The sequence below is a fragment of the Protopterus annectens genome, chromosome 13.part0 (genome assembly GCF_019279795.1).
Source record: "Protopterus annectens isolate FY-2018-M chromosome 13.part0, PAN1.0, whole genome shotgun sequence".
Lineage (NCBI taxonomy): Eukaryota > Metazoa > Chordata > Ceratodontiformes > Protopteridae > Protopterus > Protopterus annectens.
The window spans coordinates 900,041,475-900,068,220 of NC_056747.1; the positions used below are offsets into that span (position 1 = coordinate 900,041,475).

The 26,746-nt window shown below is 40.4% G+C and overlaps 1 protein-coding gene across 3 annotated transcripts in view; it reads right to left on the minus strand.

The window, feature by feature from the left end:
- Nucleotides 1-26,746, minus strand: part of NBR1 (NBR1 autophagy cargo receptor) — a 1,427,595-nt gene that overhangs the window by 1,213,439 nt on the left and 187,410 nt on the right. For all 3 annotated transcript variants that reach the window (XM_044054653.1, XM_044054654.1, XM_044054652.1), the window contains exon 8: nt 8,983-9,141. In XM_044054653.1, coding sequence (XP_043910588.1) covers nt 8,983-9,141 — 159 coding nt within the window. The remainder of the gene's footprint in view (nt 1-8,982; nt 9,142-26,746) is intronic.

The window sequence follows — 26,746 nt, forward strand, 5'->3', positions numbered from 1 at the left end:
AATACCCCACTAGTGTGCAAGACCCAGGAGCACTTCTCTGTGAAGCATCTGTTCGTGACAGGGTGCAGAGGTTCTGCTGAAAGTATCTGCCATTGCATTCTCTGCTGAAGGAATGTACACTGCTTGCAGGTGGATATTCAGAGTTGAGACTAGACACAAAATCTGTATGGCTAGGTGGCAGAGGGCAAGACCTTGCCCTCCACTGCTCGTTTATGTACCACAAGACAGTCATATCCTCTGTGACTACTTTCAAGGTGCCTGGTAGGAGGACTGGTTTGAAGATCTGTAGTGCTAAATACAGGGCACTCATCTCTTTGATGTTGAGGTGGTCCCTTTGCCTGAGTAGAGACCACTCTCCCTGCACTTCGCTTAGTTTTTGCTGATGTTGTAAAACTGCCCCCCAACCTAGGTCTGAAGCATCTATGAAGATTTGCTGTGATGGTGGGGGTAACTGCAAGGGTATGCCCTGGTTGAGATTGATGGCTGCAATCCACCATTCCAACTCTTTTTCAGGCATGGTAGTAAGGGGAGGAAGATATCTAGAGGATGAAAATGTTGGTTCTAATGAGTCTTTAGTATCCACTGGATCTTCCTCATATGCAGCCTTGCCAGAGGAAGCATTGGTATCAAGGATGCCCTGTGCCCAGGACTCTCAGGTATTCTCTGGCTGTAAGTGTTTGAAGACATAAAAGCTTCTGAAGGTAAAGGAAGAGGTCTTTTACCTTCTGGCAGGGAATGTAAGCTGCCATCTTGTTGGTTCTAATACTACACCCTAGAAATACTAGGTCTTTTGTAGGGGTCAGGTGGAACTTCTCGGTTCACAGTGAACCCCAGGTCTGCCAGGGTGCTGGTCACCAGGTGTAGGTGATGTTGCAGAGTGTGAAGGTCTTGGTGAAGTATTAACAGGCTGTCTAGATATGGGCACATTTGAATGCCCTGTATTCTGCAGTGGGCAATCAATGGTGCTAGAGCCTTTGTGAATACCCTGGGAGCTGTGGAGAGCCCAAAAGGTAATGCAGAAAATTGAAATTGCAAGGAGCCCACTAGAAAACGTAGGAATTTCCTATAGCAGGGGTGAATAGGAATGTGAAGGTAGGCATCCTTCAGATCCAGGGATACCATAAAAGCCTGGTAGGGAATGAGGGGCAACAGCAGCTGTAAGGTGAGCATTCTGAAGGTGTGAAACTTGAGATAAAGTTAGAGTACGGACAAACCCAGAATTGGTCTCCAAAGACCATCTTTTCTTGGGACCAACATCCTTGAGTAAAATCCCCTTGTTTACCTGCTGTGGTGGGACCTTTTCTATGGTGCCCTGGGCCTAAATTTGATGCAGAATAGAGGGGAAAAGATGGAGCTGGCTTGAGGGGGGGATGGGGTATCCCCTGGACAGAGGGTAGAGCCCAACAAGTCATAAAATAACCTTTTTGAATTACGGAGAGGACCCGGGCTTCTGAGGTGATCTTCTGCCAGGAGGGTAGGGACAGGGTGAGGCTAAGGGCCGGGGGGGATGAAGAGAGGTAGTGAGTTTGAGTCACAGTTGAGAGGTTCTGTACTGGTCAGGCTGCCTCCAAAAGGGAGTGTTATTACCAGATAAAGGGGTTCTAGATTTCCTAAGTTGCCTCCGTCCTTTAGCTTGTGGTGGAGCAGAATGAAATGACTGCCTCCTCACAAAGGAAGTCCTTTGAGGGTAGTTTCTATGGCATCTAGGGATAGGTGAAACCAGTAAATGTTTTAAATATTGCAACACCTTTCCCTTTTCTTGCAGGGATTTCAGGAGTTCTGCAGTGGCTTCACTAAAAATGGCCTTACTATATTGTGCAGCGTCCAACAAATTGGTTTGTACATTCATTGGGAGATGTTTTTGACTCACCCAGGAGTATCTTCGCAATACAGAGCCTGAAGCTGCAGATTTTGAAGAGGCCTCCATCACATCATAACTGCACTTAATGGCGTGCCTAGTCACCTGTGAGGCAGTGGAGAGAAGGGAGTTCAGTTGGGTCTTAGCAAAAGAGACTGGTACATCAGGTATGAGGGCTGAAGTCTTGGAAAGGGCGTCTAGAATGAACCTGGCCACATGGGTTTGATAGTTTAGGGCTCGGATGGCAAGAGTAGAAGAACATAAACATACTTCCCCTTTTTAGTTGACATGTACTTCTGAAAAGCGAAGGAATAATTAAAAAACCCAAAGGGTACTTATCTGCTGCGGATGGCCGTCAAACAAGCAAACTGCTTCCCGAAGCTGGCAATCAGAGGTCCAAAGATCACAGTGTCAGAAAAGTTCTGTAGTGGGTACATGCAGACGTCACCTTTACAGCCAACATCGGTTTATGGCTCTGACATCAAATGTCACATATACCCCTGCTCCTAAGACTTTGGTATACTGGCCGGATGTCCGGTGCTGCAGGCAGAAACCTCCCAACAGTTATGAATAATGCAACATGAGAATAGAAGGACATCACAAGTTTATACCAGGCAGATGTAGTCATTCCCTCTTAAATCCCAACCCCACTTTTTCTCCAAAATAATTAAAGTTTCTCAATGTACTTATTATGCTAGCCCATTTTACTTTCCCTAAAATTGGAGAATTTAAAATGTGGAGCAAATTTTAAACCATTGTGTTGGACTCGGCAGACATTTCTGGCATGTAGTCTTAAGGTATTTGTTTTGTTGCTTAACTCTGTGCTCAAGACACATGCAGAGACTTGAGCTAGCCATCACAAAAAATATGATGGCAGCAGCACATAACTGGTACACAATGTCAAACCTATAACCGAACCTTACATAACATTGTTATCCATGAGTCCCACTTAACTTTCTTTTCTCTTCCCTACCACACAATCTTTTGCTAGTTACAGACTCTTAACCCTTTGATTGGAACATATATACATTTTGTTGATGTTATTTTCTGTTCTAATAGCATTTGCACATATAAACTATATGTAACAATCTTTTTCAGTAAGTTACATTTCTCACATTTTCAAATACAACCATCATTTGAGGTTCAGTTTCATCACCTGCATCAGACTGAAAAACAAGAATTTATGAAATGCAAAGTCCGAACTTTAGACTAACAGTGAAAGAAACTTACTCCAGCTTAACTCACATTTACAGATTGCAGTTTTCGAACCATGTCACTTTATCTTCTGGATAGTTACTGCATATCTCTGTTTTCTGAAGGAGTCTTTCTTGAAAAATGCAAATGGCTTGGTTGGGAATCTTTTTTTTTTTTCTCAAAAATCTTTTTATTGATTTATAAAGTATGACATAACAAAACAAAACATCAAAACATTATAAATCTTATCATATACGAGTTGATTGAATTTATACACCTTGTAATAATGCATTTCAACTCATGAAGGTGAGAGCAAAACAATATCTAACAATATATACAATATATACAATTGATAACCAAGAATCAAAATATGAAAGGAGACTATAGCCAATATGAGAAAGTGAAGTATGAGAGTAAATAAATCCACATAATGTTATTGTGACAATGAATATGATAACTATTAATCACTATTAATAATGAAGAGGACCTTCTCTAAAACGTTATTCTTTAAAACCCTTTTCTTAGGACCCTTCCAAATAGTTTTGTGTGCATAAATATACAAATATGCCATTGTTCTAAAAGCATTCCAATTTAATTTAGTGCGATCAAGCCAGTTTTTGGTAATGTACAGTTTAATAAGAGAACAAATGAATACCAGCACATGAGTATCCAATTTAGAGAGATGAATCATGGGAATGTGTAAGATTGCAATTTCCCATGATAAAGTGGATTTATGATACCCCATTTTCTGTAACCTTACTTTCAAGAAAGTCCAAAGTTTATGTGAAAAGTGGCAATACCAAAAAATGTGTAAAAGGTCGGCTTTGGGAAAAGAGCAACAAGGGCATGATGGAGACTTGTTCACGTCAAATTTGTTAAGTTTGGAAGGAGTATAATAAGCATTGTTATTAATCATCAGTTGGGTATAAACCAATTTCTTGAAAGGAGAGTATTCCAGAGTATTTCTAATGGCCAAAAGTTTTTGGTAGTCTGTTAAATAAGGGTTATGAATAACCCAAAAGTTCGAGAAAAGACATGACGAATCTTGTATTAATTTAGTTAATAAATTATAAGATTTTGACAACACTTTCTCAGGTAGTAATAATGTTTTAATTATCAATTCCAAATTATTGAGATCTTGTTCTCTTGGCATCATAAGATTGCGATTATTCATAACCACATCCCTTATTTGGCGTAGTATTGTAGTATAAGTACAGTTGACATTCAGAATCTTATGTAGTTCAGCCAGGGACACGTCTTTATATTTCAGAAATGTCCAAACCTTAATATTTTTTATAAGGGGATAATTTGAAAGGTTAAATGATGTATTATCCAGCTTAAAATTTGGGTTCAGGTGAATTGGTTGAAGTATATATGAAATCTTATCCATTTTGATTAGTTTTAATAATTCCTGTAATGCATTGATCTTATGTTTTAGGAAAATCGAGACTTTGAGGGTGTTCAAGATATCAGTAGATATGAAAGGAAAGGCATCAGGGTTTATGTTCTTGGATATAATATATTGATTCCAAATCCTAACCCAATTAGATGTATTATTATTGTGAATGTTATTCATTTTAGAAATGGACAAAAGTTTATTTGCCAAAACAATTAAGTAATAAAGATAAAAGTTTGGAAAACCTAACCCCCCCCCCCATCTTTGGAAGATGATAATTTAGAATGGGAATCTTTCAAAACTGGTTGAGCAATTTGCTTTTGTTGTTTTACCACTTTGATCTTCTATCTCTAGTTCCCACCCTTTCATTTAGGTGCATATTTCTCTTCTGAAAATCCTGGATTGCTTATTGCAGATCCAAAAAGGTTTTAAGACTCGAAGAACAGAAGAGTCTTAAAACACTCTGGGTGCAAGAGTTGAAATCTCAGGTGCCTTCCACTACAAGTTTTTATGGTGGGAATAAAAATATTTCTTCTGCTGCGTGTCTGACCAGAATAACCACTGTCAACATAGATCCTTGTATCTCCAACTTTTAAAACTGTATGCTTTTTTTCAAAGCCGGGACAGGATATCTTCTTTGAGTTAAAAAGTCTGGAGTTTAACAATAAGGAACTGGCTGTCTCCAGGCTTACAAACTGGGTATACTAACTCTATGCACCCAGTATAAATTTTTTTTTGAAGTGGAATTTCAGCCCACTTGTTAAATTGGATCATTTCAAATAATCACAGGAATGCCATAAACCTAAAGTACTCTCTACATATGTCCTCTTGTACATTTTGCTGCAGTTCCTAGAATCATCTCCTAACCCATAACTTTATCTTCTATTTGATTTTCAGCTGTTTGCAGTGAAATTAAAGTATCAAAGGGACCAGACAGTGGCATCAATTTCCTGCATCCTTCCATTATTACAGACCACATATTCCAACAGGGTATCATTTACCTTTAAGATTTTCACATGCATTTGATCCATTTCAAATTCTAAAGAAGTACATGAATTATCCCTTTCAGTAATCATGCGATCTGTGTTTCTAAGTCATTTCTCTAAACTGTTTCTGTCAAGACTCAATGCAGCTACTTGCACATTATCTGAACTCACTTCTTTTCTGATTTTTTTTATTCCGATATCATCTCGTAGGTGGCACATGCTTCTGTTCAGAGTTCCTAGGAGGTCATTTACTAGTTTATTTTCAGTCTAGCTGCTGCCTTACTGGAAGCTCGATGGCAATGAGGTTTTATTTCATAATGATGCTCTACAGGCCAACAGCATAGCAGCCTCCAAAAGGGTCATACCAAGAGCTATGGCAGTAGCAAACACTGGGTCAAGGGGCAATGAAGGTGAATCTCTGACAGAGGCATGCTTTTGCCCAGGGGGCTATACAAATCTGAAGTTATCACAGGCCTCCCAACTTTTCTTCACTCTCAAATACTTAAGAGTACTTCTTTTTCTTATACTGGTCACAGAAAGAGTTGGAGAACAACATGGCAGATCAGTACCAGATGACCTCCTTCACAGAAAAATACTCCTGGAGAGATTTCACCCTTTATGGTCCTTCAATCAAAGGATGTACAGTGGATATAAAATGTGTACAAACCCCTGTTAAAATGCCAGGTTTTTGTGATAAAAAAAAAAAGAGACCACAATAAATAATTTCAAAACGTTTCCCACCTTTAATGTGACCTATAACCTGTACAATTAACAAACAAATCTGTTAGGGGGGAAAAAAAAGTACAATAAGCTAGTTGCATAAGTGTGCGCACCCTTATACTAATACTTTGTTGAAGCACCTTTTGATTTAATTACATGATTTAATTACAGCATTCAGTCTTCTTGGGTAGGAGTCGATCAGCACGGCACATCTCGACTTGGCAATATTTGCCCACTCTTCTTTGGAAAAGCACTCAATCTGTCAGATTGCGAGGGTATCTCTTGTACACAGCCCTCTTCAGGTCACCCCACAGATTTTCTATTGGATTTAGGTCTGAGCTCTGGCTGAGCCATTCCAAAACTAATATTCTTCTGGTGAAGCCATTCTTTTGTTGATTTGGATGTATGCTTGAGGTCACTGTCATGTTGAAAGGTGAAATTCCTCTGCATCTTCAGCTTTCTAGCAGACACCTGAAGGTTTTGGGCCAAAACTGACCGGTACCCGAAACTGTTCATAATTCCCTCCACCTTGAGTAAAGCCCCAGTTCTAGCTGAAGAAAAGCAACCCCAAAGCATGATACTGCCACCATCATGCATCACCGTGGGGATGGTGTTCTTTTGGAGATGCAAAGTGTTGTTTTTGCACCAAACGTACCTTTTGAAATTGTGGCCAAAATGTTTAACCATGGTTTCATCAGACCATAACAAAATTTCCCACATGCTTTTGAGAGACTTGATGTATTGTTTTGCAAATTTTAGCCGTGTCTGGATTTTTTTTGAGTCGAGAAAAGACTTCTGTTTTGCAACTCTACCCCATAGGCCAGACATATGGAGAATAAGGGAGATTGTTGTCATGCGTAGTACACAACCAGTACTTGCCATAAATTCTTGCAGCTCCTTCAGGGTTACTGTAGGTCTCTTGGCAGCCTCCCTGACCAGTTTTAATCTGGTCTTCCCACAAATTTTGGAGGGATGTCCAGTTCTTTGCAATGTCACCACATTTTCTCCACTTTTTGATGATTATCTTCACTGTGCTCCATGGTATATCCAATGCTGTGGAAATTTTTTTGCACCCTTCTCCTGACTGATACCCTTCAGCAATGAGATCCCATTGATGCGTTGTAAGCTCTCTGCGAGCCATGGCTTTTGCTGTAGCAGGCAACTGAGTAAAATGTCACGAAAATCCTACTAGGACATCTGAACTTTATTTGGGGTTAATCAGAGTCTCTAACTGATGGCAGGTGTGTATCCAAAAAGCCGGAATGCTGTAATTAAAGCAAAAGGTGCTTCAACAAAGTATTAGTTTAAGGGTGTGCACACTTATTCAACCAGCTTATTGTACGTTTTTTAATTTTTATATTTTTTCCCATAACAGATTTGTTTGTTTTTCCAACTGAATTGTACAGGTTATAGATCACATTAAAGGTGGGAAAAGTTTTGAAATGATTTACTGTGGTCTCATTTTTTAATATCACAAAAACCTGACATTTTAACAGAGGTGCGTACACTTTTTATATCCACTGTATATAAGAAAACTTGGACAAATCGTTCTCCAGATCCAGGCAAAAAAAAATGCAATTCATGGAAAATCTTTAGAAAGACTTTGCTTTCTACATCAAAAGCAGTTATTAATTTTGTTAGACACGGAGATCTAACTAAAAGAATTAGTAACAATTAGCCTATGATAACACACAAGATAGATAAGAATTTTTTACCCATTGGGGTACTTGTGTAAAACTATGGAAGTAGGCTGAAATGACAGACTAACACAACCTTGGATGAGATTAGTTCATCAAACTGCAAGAATGATCAGAAGAAGGCAGCTGCCAATATCTGATTATACAATCAATGTACCGGAGGTCTGAGTGAGAGTGAGTGTACTAGACCAAAAGAAGGGAAGAGTGAAGAGCTCTGGAAGTCAGACCAGCCAGCAGGCTTCCACAGGCAGGAATCTTAGTAAGTACTACAATGGTGGATACCATGACAGACATCCTGAAGATCTAGGAAGCATGTCTAAGCAGAGTCACTGTGACTCTGAAGAAAACAAAGCTTATGGATATCTTAAAAGGATGCCCTTTAGGAGGCTCAAACAGGAGTTGTTCTGGACATGAATCACTAACAGAAAGTCCTGGAGCAGACCCAAGACATGCTTAAGTGATTATATGTTTTGTCTGGCCCAGGAATATATAGAGCTCCCCAAGGACAAGGAATCTTACATTTTTGTTGGGAAAATGAAAGTAGGGTCTCTCCTGCTTAGTCTGCTGCCACTCTAACTTCCACAAAGAGCAGGAGAAACATGAAGCGAATATGAAATAAGTTAAGGATTCTGTTAACATGCAAACTGTACAACTATCTACTATATAACTTATCCACAGGGCTAACCATTATGTTCTTTCATGTTACCATGTACTATGCTGCACACTATAAGATCTTCTGCCAGATACTTGACATGTACAGGTTACACCTAAAAAGAGCAATATATCTTTAGAGTACCTGACTGACTGCTAAAAACAATACAAATGAGCTTTGATATGCTTGTGCAAAAAAAAAAAAGTACAATTATGTCCTACTATAAAACATGTTGTGATGTGCATTTCATAACCTCTGTCCATTAAATATGCCAAATAAAAAAAAATCTTCAATATCAGTACACAAGAAATTTATCAGGTTTTTAAAGTTAAAGGGCTTTATGTTGTGGAAAAGTGAACCAATTACGATGCAGAAAACTGTCAGGGTCAGATAAGGACTTCAGTTTTAAATGTCAAAATATAATGCCACACCAGTTACATATATTTATCAAAGAAAATAAAAAGGAAGGAAGCAACTACCTCTGATTATCTACAGGTGGTAGTGAAACTACGGAGAACATCTGTGGTCCAACTCCATCTGAAAGACTTGGCCTTCGCAGCTTCAAAAATGCATGATTAGGATCATGTGCATAGGTACCAGCTTCGCATAATTCACAAATGGAATATTCAGGACAAACACTATCAAGAAATTGAATACAAACAGCATGAAGCTAAATCACATTTAGTGGAATAGCATCTTTATCACTGGTGATAAATGTTGCATATAGTTTATGAGTAATAGAATAAGACATACAAGCAAGGCTAATGAGACAGTTCATCAAAACCTTACAATTAATGCCAAACAATTTAATAAATAGTTAACTGTTGCATACATACTTTAGTAAAAAATATACTTTATAAAAAAAACAAAAAACAAATACAGCACCAAGGGGTAAAGGCTCCTGTGGTCCAAAATATAAATTCAAAAATCCATATAACAAAAAACATCCACAGGAATCAAACACAGTGGCACCAATCAATCGTTATAAACCAGACATTCCAAAGACAAATCAATAAAAGGTACGCGGGCTGGTAAAAAACAGTCCAGATTTAATAAACAGTTAGCGCTTTCACCTGGTAGGCTTCATCAGACAACTACTACAATGTTAAAAACATTTAAATAAGACATCTCATCAAATCATTGGTGCATGCTCGTACTGACGTCATTACATATCATTAATGTGCAATTATAAGGCGTAAATACTAACATTTCCATCATAATCAATATGATCAAAATTCAATAAAAACAATCCATGTGTTATAGCCTAATGCTTTTGAAATGACTGTCAAGATAAAAATACATCATTAAATAGCAGTCAAATTCTATACTGTAGTTAACTAGACTATATGAATGGGACTAAAGTATATACAACACATTACTCTCCTAAATAATGAAAACGAAATGCATCATATAACCTAAACCACGCAAATGACTGTCATCAAGATAAAAATACAATTTGACCAGCTAGCAGACGCTATAGCGTAATTGACTGAAAAATGTGAATGAAACTAAGGTAAACAAACAACATATTGTAAGAGAATATACAATATCTCCGCAACTTGCGGCATGTCATGATGAAATGACAAGAATGAAATATGACATATATACGTATCAAAAAAAATATATATATATATATAAAAAAATGAATAAAATATATATCCACACATGCACTCAGACATATAAAAAACAAATAAAGCTAGGAAAACCAGTGCCCTTACATATCTTATATTAACTAAAGAGTGGTGGAGCGATCCTCTCAGAAACTGTTGGTTTTCTATTTTGTAAAATGGGTTTAAGGGAGGCTTTATCATTCAGACCTGGTTTCTTGTCTGATCTAGTTCTAACGATCCACCTGAGTTCACATTCCTCAGTGTGAGTCTCAATGTCGCCCCCACGATCATTCAGTTTAACAAAATGAATAACCGAAAATAAAAAAGTATGCATTTCACCTAACTCTTTATTGTGTTTAGCTAATGTGTTAGAATCAGTCCCAATACGTATATGATATACATGCTCTCTAATACGTTCGCGTAACCTTCTATTCGTTTTCCCTAAATAGAAGGCTTCGCATGAGGTGCATCTAGCAAGATACACTAAATGTTCACTTTGACAGTTGGTATTTGTATGAAAAACATACCCATAACCTGTAGTGGGGTGTATAAATGTACATCTTAAATCTATATATCGACATTGGTTACACCCATTACAAGGTCTCGTATTAACCTGATCATGTGTCATATATTGGTCCAACATATTTAAAGGCCAATACACAGGAGTTGTTTCAAATTCTTCCTATTCTTATAGACAAAGGAAGGCTTGGGTCCTACTATTCTATTGATGTTCTCATCTAATAGGAGTGTGTCCCAATATTTCTCAAAGGTTTTCTTAACAACTGCTGCATCTGTAGTGTAAAACATAGGAACCCTTAAATAGTTCTTGCCATCCTGTTGTTGTATTTGTATATTCCCAGTAACACCATCTGAAAAATAAGGCTTAGCTCTGATGGTCCTCAGCTGATCAACAGAGTTAATGGCCCCGTTTACCTCATTAGAATTATAATGTCTCTTCATCAATCTCTCCTTAAGATCGTGTAATTCCTTACTATAGCTTTCATAAGTAGGATTGAGTCTAGAGGCCCTCATAGCCTGGCCCTTCACTACATTATTAAATACAAAAGGGGGATGCATACTATCCCTGTGTAGTAGTGTATTCCTATAGCAAACCTTCCGATGTATAGCAGTGTTCAATAACCCATTACCCAGCCTTTCTATGTCTACATCTAGGAATGAAATCCTGTGCCTCGAGAAATCAACCGTAAATTCAAGAAAGGAAGTTAATCCATTCACCACGGAGACAAAATCCAGTAAATCAACTTCATTACCTCTCCAAATCAGGAAGAGGTCGTCTACAAATTGTTTGTAGAACCCCACATTGGATCTATACTCCTGTAAAGTAAACAGATGTTGTTCCTTCCAAGCGGCCATCACTATATTGGCGTAGCTGTTGGCACATGAAGTGCCCATAGCTATGCCATCATTTTGTATATAAATATCATTATTGAATGTAAATATGTTTTTAGAAATTGTTTTACAAAACAATAAAGTCAAAAGGCCAACTTCCTCGGGTTTCAACCCCGAATGTACAGTCATATACCGATGTACCTGTATCACACCTTCATCGTTAGGAATGACAGTGAAGAGGCTCAATGTCCATTGTAACAAGGATGTATGGTTCACGCTCATTCATCCCCTTCATAAAGGTATATAATTCCAATAAGAAGTGTTTGCTATCCCTTAAAATATTGGGATTAGCATCTATCATAGGTCTTAAGAAATGTTCTAAATAAAGGGACAAAGGTTCAGTGACCCATCCTCTTCCAGCCACTATTGGTCTTAACGGTGGTGAATGCAAAGACTTATGAACCTTGGGTAGAGACCCCTTATAGTTGGTATCAGAGGTTTATTAACCCTTAGAAACTTAAACAAATCTAAACTAATATCATTGCTCTTATATAAATCATCCAACATGTCGTATATCTTAAAAATCTTAATCATAACATCATTGTTTTCTATCTTTGTGTAAAACATACCCTCATTCAACATTGCGGTCATACGTTCTAAATATTCATCCTTATCCATCAGGACGATAGGACCGCCCTTATCTGCCGGTCGTATAACTACTGAGGTGTCTCTCATTAAGTGAGACAGAGCCCTCCTCTGTTGAAACGTTAAGTTATTGAAATTTCGCTTCCTATTTGTTCCATTATTGAAGCTATAAATATCTTGTTCTATTAACTGTGTGAATGTATCAACTAATGGATGAGGTGGAGGGATATAAGTACTCTGATTTCGAAAAATTCTTGTACCTCCTTTGAAACTATTATTCCCAAACTCTAATTTCAATAAAACGTTACGTGCAAAATGCCCAACATCTAAAATAGAGTCAGTCAAATCACTGGCCTTAGTGGGTATAAATGTCAACCCTTTATTAAAAACTTCTACTTCATACCTACTTAGAGTCCTACTGGAGAGGTTAATAACTAAGGATTCGGGAGGCGTTCCCACATTTTCTTTAAAGTGGGTCCCGTGTGTTCGCCTCCCGAGCCCTTCCTCTTCATTCTCCCCCTGCTGTATGACCTCTGTCTCTGTACCTGATGAGAAGTGTCCATCAGGAAAGGGATTGAAATATGACAATCAGATTGTACCCGTGTCGGTGGAACGGACCCTATATCGGTCTTACTTCTCACTACCTGTTCATTATTAGAAGATGCAACCCTCATATTATCAGCAGAAAGAACACGGTTGTCTTTAGAAACTCTATTATCCACCGGATGCAACCCTCATATTATCAGCAGGAAGAACACTGTTGTCTTTAGAAACTCTATTATCCACCGTGCCAGAATGTCAAGGGATCCCACTGCTAAGCTATCTGCATTTCCCTGAGCAAATACATTAGTTTGAACTGGAGCATCAATAGTATTAACTGACATTGTGGATCTAACAACATTAACATCTTCCATGAGGTGTTGGTTAGGAGCAGTAGCATCACTACTAACAATGTTATTGCCCCTAGGCCAAGTAAAGACGTGGCCTAGTTTAAAATCTTTGACATCCCTATTAATTTTATTTTTCTTCTGCTCTAAAAGTCTCTTCTCATATAATTTGACATTGTCCAACAATTTGTCCATGCCTACTTCAGCTCTTGTAGTAGGATATTTCAGTATAATCATTTCCTGTTGTTTAATTAAACGGTCCCTCAGTTTATCTTCCTCAGGACCAAAAAAGTCATTCAATAGTCACATATAATTAAAGCTGAGTTCTAAATTCAGCTGCTGCCATTGATATAACAGCTCTGCATGTAAACTACCTGTTGCCGGCATTTTCATGCTGCGCAAGCCCCTCGGAACTATTTTCCTCTCCAGGCAGACTTCAAAATGCTGGCGTTGCAATTGCATCCGATTGAGCTTCAAAAAATCCAGTTCTAGTCTATTGAGCTCATCGCTAAGGCCGGCCAAATGTATGCCATCAGTATCATCAACATTATTAACAATAGAAGGTTCATGGAGCAGAAGTAAGTTCTCTTTACTAAAGACGCATTCCTGGAAACGCGTCTGCCTCTCATCCCTCACTTCATTAACGTGTGGCGTATACGGTAGTTCCACAACATCACTTCCTGTTGCAGCCATGCCCCCTCGGTACAACGTAGTAAATGCAATGTAGATAACAAAAAAACAAATACAGCACCAAGGGGTAAAGGCTCCTGTGGTCCAAAATATAAATTAAAAAATCCATACAACAAAAAACATCCACAGGAATCAAACATGGTGGCTCCAATCAATCGTTATAAACCAGACTTTCCAAAGACAAATCGATAAAAGGTACGCGGGCTGGTAAAACAGTCCAGATTTAATAAACAGTTAGCGCTTTCACCTGGTAGGCTTCATCAGACAACTACTACAATGTTAAAAACATTTAAATAAGACATCTCATCAAATCATTGGTGCATGCTCGTACTGACGTCATTACATATCATTAATGTGCAATTATAAGGCGTAAATACTAACATTTCCATCATAATCAATATGATCAAAATTCAATAAAAACAATCCATGTGTTATAGCCTAATGCTTTTGAAATGACTGTCATCAAGATAAAAATACATCATTAAATAGCAGTCGAATTCTATACTGTAGTTAACTAGACTATATGAATGGGACTAAAGTATATACAACACATTACTCTCCTAAATAAACCACGCAAATGACTCAAGATAAAAATAAAATTTGACCAGCTAGCAGACGCTATAGCGTAATTTACTGAAAAATGTGAATGAAACTAAGGTATACAAACAACATATTGTAAGAGAATATACAATATCTCCGCAACTTGCGGCATGTCATGATGAAATGACAAGAATGAAATATGACATATATACGTATCAAAAAAAAAAAAAAATATATATATATATATATATATATATATATAAAAAATTAATAAAATATATATCCACACATGCACTCAGACATATAAAAAACAAATAAAGCCAGGAAAACCAGTGCCCTTACATATCTTATATTAACTAAAGATTTTATGGATTTTTGAAAAAATATACTTTATTACATTATTAAATTTATAATTTACTGTATACAGTTACACCAGAAAAGAACATTTAAGTGTTGTAGAACATTTACTTTTGAGATGCAAAATTAATGAAGCAAAAACAAAGACAATAGCTGTAAATTATGTAGCCACACATGAACTGGTTCAGCAATATCTATATTTATGGGGACATGACAAAAAGAAAAAACTTAGGGGTATGGACTTATGGACTAAAGGATTCTGGTGTGGCAGCTAAGAATATATAGGAAGAGACTAAACAAAAAAAAAATACAAAAACTGAGAAATTGGAAGCTCTGTTATATGGATATGGATAGCAAGATACAAGCAGTTAAAATATTTTAATCCCTTTTATTTTATACACTGGTCGGGCATATTTTTATCAACCAAAGGAGAAGTTGATGATAACAATTTATAAAGGGCTGAATGATTTTTATCTGACAGGGGAAGACAAAGAGTCAAGTGGTATAAGCTGATTCTTCAAACAGAACAAGGTGGTTTGGGATTACCCGATTTGAAGGGGTATTTCAGAGCTACACAGTTAAGGCTCCTATACATAGCACAAGCAGAAACTTCTAATTCAAAGTGGAAAAGGATGATGATGAAATGCGGGGGGGACTCACGAAACAAGGAGAGAGACTTAGAATTTGGATGCAGATACTTAAAGAGAATAACAATAACCATACAGAACATTATGATCACTTGAAACTGGACAAGGGAAGAAAAGTACAGTTGTGTACACTTACCATAAATGTAGATGTTAGAGTGTATTCACTGTTGCAGTCATAACATTTGGGTTATCTGCTTGCAGTAGCCCTCAGTCAGCCTGATTAACAAAGTCTTGGGTCCTACATCAGATGCTGTCCCTTCTTCCATGACGTCAGGTCGTCAGGGGTATAAAACATGCAGCCGACGCCATTACATCAGTTTTGTTTGCCTCAGATGTCAGGTGCCCCCCTAATGGGAAGCAATTAAATCTATAATTACAAGGATATACCTCCAACAAAAAAGCAAATACACCAACAAGCTTTTTGAGCATAGTAAGGGAGAGTAGAGGTACAGCCAAAAGAAGAAAGGGGGCTGGAGGGAGGATAACCAGGACTGCAACAGTGAATATACTCTAGCATCTACATTTATGGTAAGTGTACACAATTGTACTATGTTCTTCGTGTTTCACTGTTGTAGTCATTACATTTGGGTAGATTCCCAAAGCTAAGGTTGGGAGGAGGAATTTAAATAGAATTAGGATCAGCTGTAAGACCCTGCAAGACTGCGGTGGCAAAGCCAGCTCTGGATTTAGAGAAAATTGGCAAATGATCATGCTTGGTGAAAGTATGTACAGAACTCCAGGTAGCAGCTTCTAGGATGTTCCTGGTAGGAACGCCCCTGAGAAAGGCTGTGGAGGTAGATGCAGCCCTGGTTGAATGGGGTTGGATGCCCTGTGGGATAGGTTTTCCGTGGTGCTTATAGTGCTTATAGCAGAAATGAATGCAGTGGCCTATCCATTTTGAAATGGTTTGCTTTGAAATAGCTTTCCCCTCTGTCCCTGCAGCAAATGCCGCCAGCAGTTGTTCAGATTTCCTTTGAGGTTTAGTCATGTCCAAGTAGAATCTAAGTTGTCTGCACACATCTAAGGAGTGCAGTATCCATTCCCCTTTGTTCTGTGGGTTAGGAAAGAAGGTAGGCAAATGCATGGACTGATTAAGAGCCACACTGGATACCACCTTGGGCATGAAGGAGGGATTAGTTCTGAGGGACACCCTTACCACATGAAAGATGATGAAAGGTTCCACTGCTATAAGGGCCTGTAATTCAGATACCCTTCTTGCAGAAGTGATTGCTAAAAGGAAAGCTGTTTTCCAGGAAAGGAATTTTAAATCTGCAGTAGCAGCTGGCTCAAAAGGAGGAAGAGTGAGTTTCTCCAAGACAAAGTTAAGGTCCCAGGCTGGAGTTGGAGCTCTCCTGGGTGGCCTTAAATTTTTAGCCCCTTTGAGGAACTGCTTGAGCAGTGGGTGAGAGAAGAGGGGAGGCTCTGTGCTGTAATGAGCTGAAATGGCTGAGGCATGAATTTTGATAGAGGAAAAGGACAAGCCCTTATGAAGCATCTCAGTCAAGTATTGTAGAATCGGAGGTAAATTGGGCACAGCTGCGCTCATCCCTTGAGATTTATTCCTATTTTGCAGCACAAGATTTTCTAGTACTAGGCCTCCTTGCTTCTAAAATGATATCCATCACTGATTTACTGGGGGATGGTAAAGGAGAGATTAGGTAATTAGCCAGGCTGCTAGGTTCAGGGTTTGCAGCTGAGGGTGCAGAATCTGGTTCTCATGCTGAGACAACAGGGAAGGAGTCTGAGGCAGGTGCCATGGGGCCAAGCGTGACACACTGCGCAAGATGGGGTACCAGTGTTGGCGTGGCTAGTCTGGTGCAATTAAAATCGTCCTTGGCTTGTCCTGTTTGATCTTTCGTAGTACCTTGGAGAGCAGAGGCAGTGGAGGAAAGGCATAAACTGATAGGTTTTTCCAGCTGAAGGATAGAGCATCCACTTTCCATCTAGCTTGTGGGGAATCCTTGTGCAAAATTTGTCCAATTGATGGTGCTGGGGGGAGGCAAACCGGTCTATATCTGGGCTCCCCCACTTGCTTGTCAACATGTTGAAAATTCTTGGTTCCAGTTTCCACTCATGTGGGTCCATGAGGTTTCTGCTTAGTCTGTCTGCCAGTGTATTTAGTTTTCCTGGCAGGAATTGAGCTTGTAGATGCACTTGGTGCACTTGGCAGCTCAAGGCTGTGTTCCACAATGCCATGGCAAGTCTGCAGAGGGGGTAAGAATGTGTACCCCCCTGCTTGTTTATGTACCACATGACAGTGGTGTTGTCCGTCTTTACCATTAGTTGTCCTGGAAGAATGTGGTCCTTGAAGCCTGTCAGAGCATTCTGTACAGCTAACATTTCCTTTTGATTTATGTGCAGGTGCATTTAACTTGGGTTCCATTTGCCCTGAATGCACTTCCCTGCCAGGCGAGCACCCCATGCATAGTCTGATGCGTCTGTTAAGGTTTGGGCGGCAGAGGGTAGTGTGAATGGTAGTCCCCTGTTTTGGTGGCAATCCTCTGCCCACCAAAGGAACTCTAGGAGTAGGCAAGGTATGATAGGAATCATTGCTTCTAGATCCTGTGAAAGTTGACACCATAAGCTTTTGAGATACCATTGTAGTTTCCTCATATGCAGCCTTGCATATGGAATTAGAAGAATGCAGGAGGCCATGAACCCCAAGGCTTGCAGTATTTGCCTTGCAGATAGCTGGGTTTTTGTGGCTACTTGTTTGAAGTAGGTTGTCAAATGAATCCGTTTCTCTGGCATGAGGAAAGCCAGCTGGGAAGTTGTATTCAAGCCTGAATTAGACAATCGTCCAGGTATGGGTATATTTCTTTGCTTGCAAAATGCAATGACTGGAGCTAGGCACTTTGTGAATACCCTAGGCGCAGTAGATAAGCCAAAGGGCAGTGCAGAGGACGGATAGTGCATGTAGCCTGCTTTGAAGCGTAGGTATCTTCTGCAAGACTCCCTGATAGGGATGTGCAGGTATGCTTCTTTTAAGTCTAGTGTTGCCAACCATGCATCTTTGCCTAGCATAGGAAGCAGTTGGTGAAGAGTCAGCATTTTGAATTTTGGAATCACCAGAAAGGTGTTTAGAGTAGAAAGGTCTAGGACAGGATGCCATGTACTGCTTTTTCTGGGTACCAGGAAAAGTCTCCAATAGAAACGTTGTCCCTTTTCCTCTTCTGGTACCAACTGAATAGCCCCCATGCTTAAGAGAGAGAGAACTTGATTTTGGGCCTCTGCCCAGTGATTTGGGGGTAGATCTGGTCACCCGCTTGGTGTTGGTAATGTGTGGAAATGAAATCTGTATCCTTGAGACACTATATTTAAAACCCATTTGTTCTGGGTAATGAGTTCCCAGTTTTTGGCCTGCAGACCAATCCCTCCGCCTAAAGGAGCATCCAGCTGGGAAGTGCTTGGATGTTTTAAAAACAAGTCATTGAGACAGTTTTCCATAGGAGAGAGTCTTACTACTACCAGATTTGGGTGCGGAAATCCCCCACTGCTTTGTCGTGTGTCCCCTAGGACTGAAATCTGGGGTTTCTGCTGTGTCTGCGTTTGGCTTGAGAAGACCTGGAAGGGGCTGGAAAGGACCAATTCTTAGAGGACCAATGCCTACTAAATCTAGGAGGCTGAACTTGCAAGAAATCTTTAACAGTTTGCATAGATTTCGCTTTATCTTCCATCTTTTTAAGAACTTCCTCAGCTTTGTTGCCAAACAGCAGTCCTGATTTAAGGCAGCATCCAACAGTTTAGCTTTAACATGATCAGGCAAAGACTACTCCTTAAGCCAAGCATGCCTTCTGAGCACAGACCCAGTAACAGCAGCCCTGCAAGAGGCCTCTAATGAATCAAATCCACATTGCAAAGTATGTTTACCAACCTATTCAGCAGAATGCATTAAATCCTGTAATTCTTTAATTTTCAGCACAGTCACAAATCATTTTCTGTTTAAGCAACCCAATAACATGTTGCTGATATTTTAACATATGAAACTGGCAGTTTAAAGCCCTAATGGCCAAAGTTGCAGAAGTGCAAACCTTCTTACCCAATCTATCCAGTGCCCTAGAGTCTCTATCAGAAGGGGTGGGACTTAACAGTAGAAACCTTACTGCCCTTGGGTCCCTGTGAAATAGTGTCTGGATCCGCAAAAGGATTTTTAAAAAGAAACTTGTGTGAATCAGGAACCCTGCAATATCTGTCAGGTTTTCTGGGAGCAGGAGGCAAAGAATAAGGGGCCAAACTAGATTCCGAAAATGCATCATCAACAATGTCTAGTACAGGAGGTATAGTTAAAGGCATATGCTGAGGCAGGAGTAAGAAATCCCTAAGCCTCTTTTTTGAATCAGAAAAATCATGGCTTTCCTAGTGGAAGGAAATGCCCCCTTAGAGTATGTAAGGTTTCACCAAAAGAAAAATCCTCTGGAGGGGAAGCAGAGGGAATAGAGTCATCTGCATCAGAATCCTCATAAGTAGATAAGGGCAAATCCAGATCATCAGAAGAATCAGAAAAATCAGAATCCTGGTCAGAAGATCCATAAACAACTTCAGTCCTAGATCTCTTAGAAAGGGGAGGTTGGCTTCCCCTGATTAAAGTTATAAGATCTTCAGCCATTCTTATTTGTTTTTTTAGGCATGCGGCCTGGGCGTCTGTTTCTTAGGCATGATTCGAGATTTAGGCCTAAATGAAGAAGGAAGAGTGTTTAATATTCAAGTCCGTAGGCCAGAATACACCTTCAGAAGCCGATGCCTGCACAGTGGCTCCGGACCCATCCAAGGTAGAGACATCCGCAGGTTCCACACTTGAAGCATCTCGTGGCATACCCGACTCTGAATGGGTCTCAGTAGAGGCCTTTGAATCAGAAGTGGTGGGTATCAGGGGCTGCGAAAGCACCTGAGTACCGGCAAACTGGCTTAGAAGTGTCGTTGGCAGCTATGGACCTAGGCGGCCTGTCTCTGTCTTTATCTTTGCATTTTTTCGGAATCCCGGTAGTCAGATGGCTAACCTACAGCATTTTTGGATAATTAAACAGAGAACCGAAATATTTAGAGGTGAAAATATACAGACAGCTAATGCGCTGATTAAATAAAGCACAAAACCGACAGCAAGGTACATCTTGGTCAGGGCCCATGCAAGGAATACAGTACGAATGAAAATCTTTGTGAGGTATTTGCTTTCCACAAGTAATTCAATTATTAACTTTTAGTGACATCGGTAAGGAGCAAGAAAAAGTTTCCCCAACGGGGTACTTAGCTTTAGTTGAAGACTTTGGTTCTGAAACTCGAAAATGAAAATTTCAGAAGTCGGCCGACCGGCACTTGCGAACTGCTTCTGCACAGCAAGAAAGACTGATGTAATGGCATCGGCTGCACGTTTTATACCCCTGATGACCTAACGTCATGGAAGAAGGGACAGCATCCGATGCAGGACCCAAGACTTTGTTAATCAGGCCGACTGAGGGCTACTGCAAGCAGATAACCCAAATGTAATGACTGCAACAGTGAAACATGAAGAACATCAGGAAACTGTGGAAACTGACAGTCAATGTTGAGGAGTGGTAGGCCAGTGAGTTCTCATAACACAGCACAATGGATAGCACGGGATGAAACTGTAGAGAATGTGCCACAGGAAGATGTTACAGAACTTTATACAAAATGCCCGCAGGAAATAGAAAACAAAAAAATGTGTCCTCAGTATAGAAGAAAATGAGTTAAGAGAAGAGCTTCTTGATTTAATTGAGACAGATAAGATCAAGGAAAGAAATACACTGCAGAATGTCAATGAAATCCAAAAAGTCAGACGTTTGATAAAACAAATGAACACAGTAATTAGGACTGTCCATAGAGATCCATGTGATATAACAGAAGTAAACAGGATTTATTACTGTGCAGATAAATTAATTACTGATAAGTTCTACCACAAGAACACAGGGCATTGAGGGAAAGGAAGGGGAGAAATGCAATACCATCATGGAAGTATCAAATAGAGAAAACTATAAAGCAATTAAGACAAGAAGTGTCACTGTTAGAAAAGTATAGAAGAGGGAACAGATCAAAAATACTTAGAAAGACAGACATGATAAAAGCAATGTGCAGTATTAGAACATCTCAGGATACATCATGCACTATTGCAAATAAACTAAAAAAAATCTCAGCACAGGCAGAAGAATGTTGATGATACACAGATAAATATAAAGGAAACGTTCAAAATAAGCAATTTGATAATCCAAAAAAGTTTTATAGAAAATTGGGAAACCAGGTAAAAGGAATTGAAAGACCACCAAAAAAGAAGAAATAGAAACATTTTGGAGAAGTATTTATGAACATCCTGTGTAACATAACAAAGATGCTAAATGGACTGAGGTGCAGGATATGAAATGGGATGAAGTAAAAGCCAGAGAGAATGAAACAAAGTTAAGAAAAGCCTCTAATTGGAAAATCCCAGGCCCAGATTCAGTACCTAACTTCTGGTTAAAAGCATCAACATCTTTGCATGAAGATTTAGCCATGAGTAAGAACTATTTATATGCGCACCTCGAACAGACACCAACCTGGCTAACAGGAAAAACAATGCTCCTACTTAAGAGTAAAAGTACAGTTTTGTACCTACCATAAATGTAGATGTTCGAGTGCTAATACAGCTGCAGTAATCACATATGGGTTCTCTGCCGTCAGGCGGGTCCTCGGTCGGCCGAATTCCAAAGTCTAGGTCCAGCGTCGGTTGTTGTCGCTTTCTTTCCCGACGTCAGTGTGACAGGGGTATATAAGACACAGCCGACGCCATATTCTTCAGTCTTTCTTGCCCCAGATGTCAGGTGCCCCCAGAAGGAGGGCAATACATAAATTACATATATAAATATATTCAAGCAATGCAATGTAATCAAAAAAACAGTAGTTGCAAGCAAATACACCATAGGAGGATAACCCAAATTAGGTTGTATGAGGAGGTGTTAGCCACTAGTCCTTTACCAAGAGGGGAAGGAGGGAGGGAAACCTGTACTGCAGCTGTATTAGCACTCGAGCATTTACATTTATGGTAGGTACAAAACTGTACTATGTTCATCGTGCATACAGCTGCAGTAATCACATATGGGTAGAATCCCAAAGCTACACACAGGGTGGTAGGCACTAGGTGGAACTGGGATGAGCCAGAATGCCCTGCAACACAGCAGTGGCAAAGCCTGCTCTAGTTTTGGAATATAAAGGCAGGTGGTAGTGTTTTGTGAAGGTATGCACAGAACTCCAAGTGGCTGCCTCCAAAATATCTTTGGTAGGAACTCCTCTGAGGAAGGCTGTAGAGGTAGCTGTGGCCCTGGTGGAGTGGGATCTGATGCCTGTAGCGACAGATTTCCCATGATAGGAGTAACAAAATCGTATGCAGTGGCCTATCCATTTTGAAATTGTCTGTTTGGTAACAGGCTTCCCTTGAGCTCCTACAGCATAGGACACAAAAAGTTGTTCTGATTTTCTGAAAGGCTTTGTTCTGTCCAAATAATAATGTAGCTGTCTATGGATGTCTAAGGAATGCAGCAGCCCTTCCCCTTTGTTTTGAGGATTGGGGTAAAAGGTAGGTAAGTGTATGGCTTGATTTAAAGCTACCCTGGATACCACTTTAGGCATAAATGACGGGTTGGTTCGAAGGGAAACCCTGTCTTGATGGAAGATGAGAAAGGGCTGCACAGCCATGAGGGCTTGTAGTTCCGAAACCCTATGAGCTGAGGTAATGGCCAGAAGGAAAGCTGTTTTCCAGGACAAATATTGCAAATCTGTTGAGGCAGCTGGTTCAAAGGGAGGCAATGTTAATTTTTCTAGAATGCAATTAAGATCCCAGGCTGGCACTGGTTGTTTCCTTGGTGGTCTTATATTCTTAGCCCCTCTGAGGAACTGTCTTAAAAGTGGGTGAGAGAATAACAGTGGATCCGTGTTGAATTCTGCAGAAATGGCTGAGGCATGGATTTTTATGGAGGAAAATAAAAGTCCACTGTTCAGCAGCTCAGCTAGATACTGTAATTCCTGAAGCAAATTCAGTTTTCTAGGGTCCTGGCCTTTTTTCTCATTCCAAGAGCAAAACCGTTTCCATTTTGCGGAGTAAGCCTTTCTAGTAGATGGCCTTCTGGCCTCCAGAATGACGTCCTGCACCTCTTTGGAGAGTAGGGTCTGTTGTGGTGTTAAGGAATTTTCCATGCAGCGAGATTGAGTGTTTTCAGCTGACTGTGAAGAGTTTTGCAGCTGTGCTGAGTCAGCAGAAGTGGCATTAGAGGTAGAGGCCAGGGAGGAGTATGTGTTAGGCTCCTCAGGAGTGGGTACCAGTGCTGTCTTGGCCAGTCTGGAGCAATCAGTATCATCTTCGGTCTGTCTGCTCTTGCTTTCAAGAGCACCTTGGGCAGAAGAGGCAGAGGTGGGAAAGCGTACACTGTCCATGCTGTCCAACTGAATGAAAGGGCGTCCACTCTCCAGGCCTTTGGATGAAAGGTCCTTGAACAAAACTTTTCCAATTGATGATTCCTGTGGGAGGCGAAGAGATCTATGTCTGGCCTCCCCCACGCTTGGATTATCTTTGTAAACACCTGAGGATGCAACTTCCATTCGTGCAGATCTGTCATATTTCTGCTTAGATTGTCTGCCAGCATGTTTTCCAAACCTGGCAAGTACTGTGCTTGAAGTTCGATTTGCCATTCCAGAGCCAAGTTCCAAAGTGTCATGGCTAGTCTGCACAGGGGGTATGAATGTGTTCCTCCTTGTTTGTTTATGTACCACATTACTGTGGTGTTGTCTGTTCTTATCAATAATTGTCCTGGATGCAGGAGGTCCTTGAATGCTGTTAATTGCATTGATCACTGCTAGCATTTCTTTTTGATTGATGTGAAGGTGCTTTTCCTTTTGGGACCATTTGCCCTGAATGCACCTGCCTGTCATGTGCGCCCCCCAGGCGTAATCTGAGGCGTCTGTTGTGATGACTTGATTTGCTTGAGGCTTGCAGAATGGGAGGCCTGTGTTTGTTTGACATGCTTGGGCCCACCATAGAAATTCCTTTTGCAAACATGGAATTATTGGTATTATTGTTTCCAAATTGTGGCTGTGTTGAGACCATAGGTTTTTTAGGTACCATTGAAGTTCTCATATGCAACTTTGCACATGGGATTAAAAGAATGCAAGATGCCATGAAGCCCAGAGCCTGCAGGATTTTCCTTGCAGTAAGCCTGGTACAATTTGCTAGTATTTTGAAGTACTGAGTTAGTTGCCCCTGTTTTTCTGGCATAAGGTAGGCCATCTGGGTGTTTGTGTCCAAGTTGGCACCCAGGAAAGTTATTTTCTGAGATGGTGTTGGCCTGGATTTCTCTTTGTTGATTGTGTATCCAGAGAATTCAGTAGCCGTGTTGCACAAGCTAGATGTTCCAGAAGTATGTGCTTGCTGTCCGCTTGGATCAGGCAGTCGTCCAAATAAGGGTAAGTTTGTATCCCTTGAAGTCTGCAGTAGGCAATTACTGATGCCAGGCATTTCGTGAATACTCTGGGCGCAGTAGATAAGCCAAAGGGCAATGCAGAGAATTGATAGTGGATTGAACCTGCAAGAAATCTGAGGTATCTTCTGCAGCTTTGTCTGATTGGGACATGCAGGTATGCCTCCTTGAGGTCCACTGTTACAGCCAAAACTCCTTGCCCAGCATGGGAAGAAGCTGCTGTAATGTGAGCATCTTGAATTTTGGTACGAGTAGAAATGTGTTTAGGATGGATAAGTCCAAAATGGGTCTCCAGTCGGTTCCTTTCCTTGGTACCAGAAATAGTCTGGAATAAAAACCTTGACCTTGTTCGTGAGTAGGTACCTCTTGAATAGCTTTCATGTCCATGAGTTTTGAAATTTGTATTTGTGCCTCTGCCCTTTGATTGTGTGGCAGGTTTGGCATGCCTCTCATTTTTGGAAGTGTGTGAAAATGAAATCTGTAGCCTCTGTTTATAATGTCCAGGATCCATTTGTCTGTTGTGATAATATGCCAATTTCTTGTAAATAATGCCAGCTTTCCTCCCAAGGGAGCTGCCAGCTGAGACTTGCTTGGCATGAAAAGGAGGAAGTCATTGGGTTTGTTTTCTGTATTGTTGTGCACTGTTTTCGCCACCTCTTGGTGCTGGAGTTTGCCATTGTCTGCCTCTATATGATCCTTGAGATTGTCCTCTGCCCCTTGTGCGCCTGGATCTACCTCTTTGGGGCTTGTCCGTGGCTGGAAAGGACCAGTTTTTAGAAGGCCAATTTCTGCTAAAACGAGGTGGTTGTACCTGTAGAAAAGCCTTGACAGTTTGCATAGATTTAGCTTTTTCTTCCATTTTCCGTAGTATCTCCTCAGCATTAGTACCAAATAAACTACTAGATGCTCCTTTACAAAAGGATGTACTAGCTTTAACATGATCAGGCAAGCTTTGTTCCCTAAGCCAGGCATGTCTACGAATGACTGATCCTGTAACAGCAGCTCTACTTGAGGCCTCTAACATCATAGCCACATTGTAAGGTGTGTTTACCCACTTGTTCTGCACTATGCATCATATCCTGCAATTCCTTCAAATCTGGTTGTTCAGGTTGAGACATTTTATTTCTTAATTGTGATAACAGAAACTGCTGATATTTAAGCATATGGAACTGACAATTTAAGGCCCTCATGGCTAGGGTGGCCGAGGTGTATACCTTTTTTCCCCACCTTTCTAAGGATCTAGATTCTCTTTCAAAAGGTAGTAGATTCTTGGCAGTAGAGGCCTTCATTCCCTTGGGGCCTTGAGAAATGGTTTCAGGGTCAGCATTATGGCTTTTGAAAAGAAATTGGTGTGAGTTAGGAACTCTGTAGTACCTATCAGGTTTGACTGGGACAGGAGGCAGGGAATCCGGATTAAGACAAGCCTCCGAGTAAACATCATCAAGTATGTCCAAGACAGGAGGTATAGTCAGAGGTCTGCGTTGAGGTAACAAAAGAAATTCCCTAAGCCTTTTCTTGGAATCAGAAAAGTCTTGGCCTTCCCAATGGAAGTGTTCCCTCAAGGTGTGCAAGGTTTCCCCAAAAGAAAAATCCTCTGGGGGAGATACAGAAGGAATGGACTGTTCTGCATCAGAATCTTCATAAAGGGAGTACAAGTGTTCCTCTACATCAGAATGTTCTGAGAAAATGGAGCCCTGTTCAGAAGAGGGAGAATCTTCCTCCACTCTGGGTCTCTTGTCTGTAGGGGGTTGGGAACCCCTGAAAAGAGTAATTAAATCCTCAGTCATTTTAAGCATCTGCTTTTTAGGCATGGGGCCTGGGGATGGGCCTTGAGCAACAGGCCTCTTGAAATGCATGGCTGATTTGGACTTAGTAAAGGCCTTAATGGAAAAGGAAGATGAGGGTCTAAAGACACCCTGGGTGGAAGTGGACCTGTCCACATTAGGAGGCTCAACACTCACAGTGGCTTCGGTGGTTGTAGTCTGAGTAAGGGCCGAGGTACCTGCGGTCTCGGTTACAGAAGACACCGCCAAGGAAGTGTCGTCGGTAGTCAGGGACTGCATAG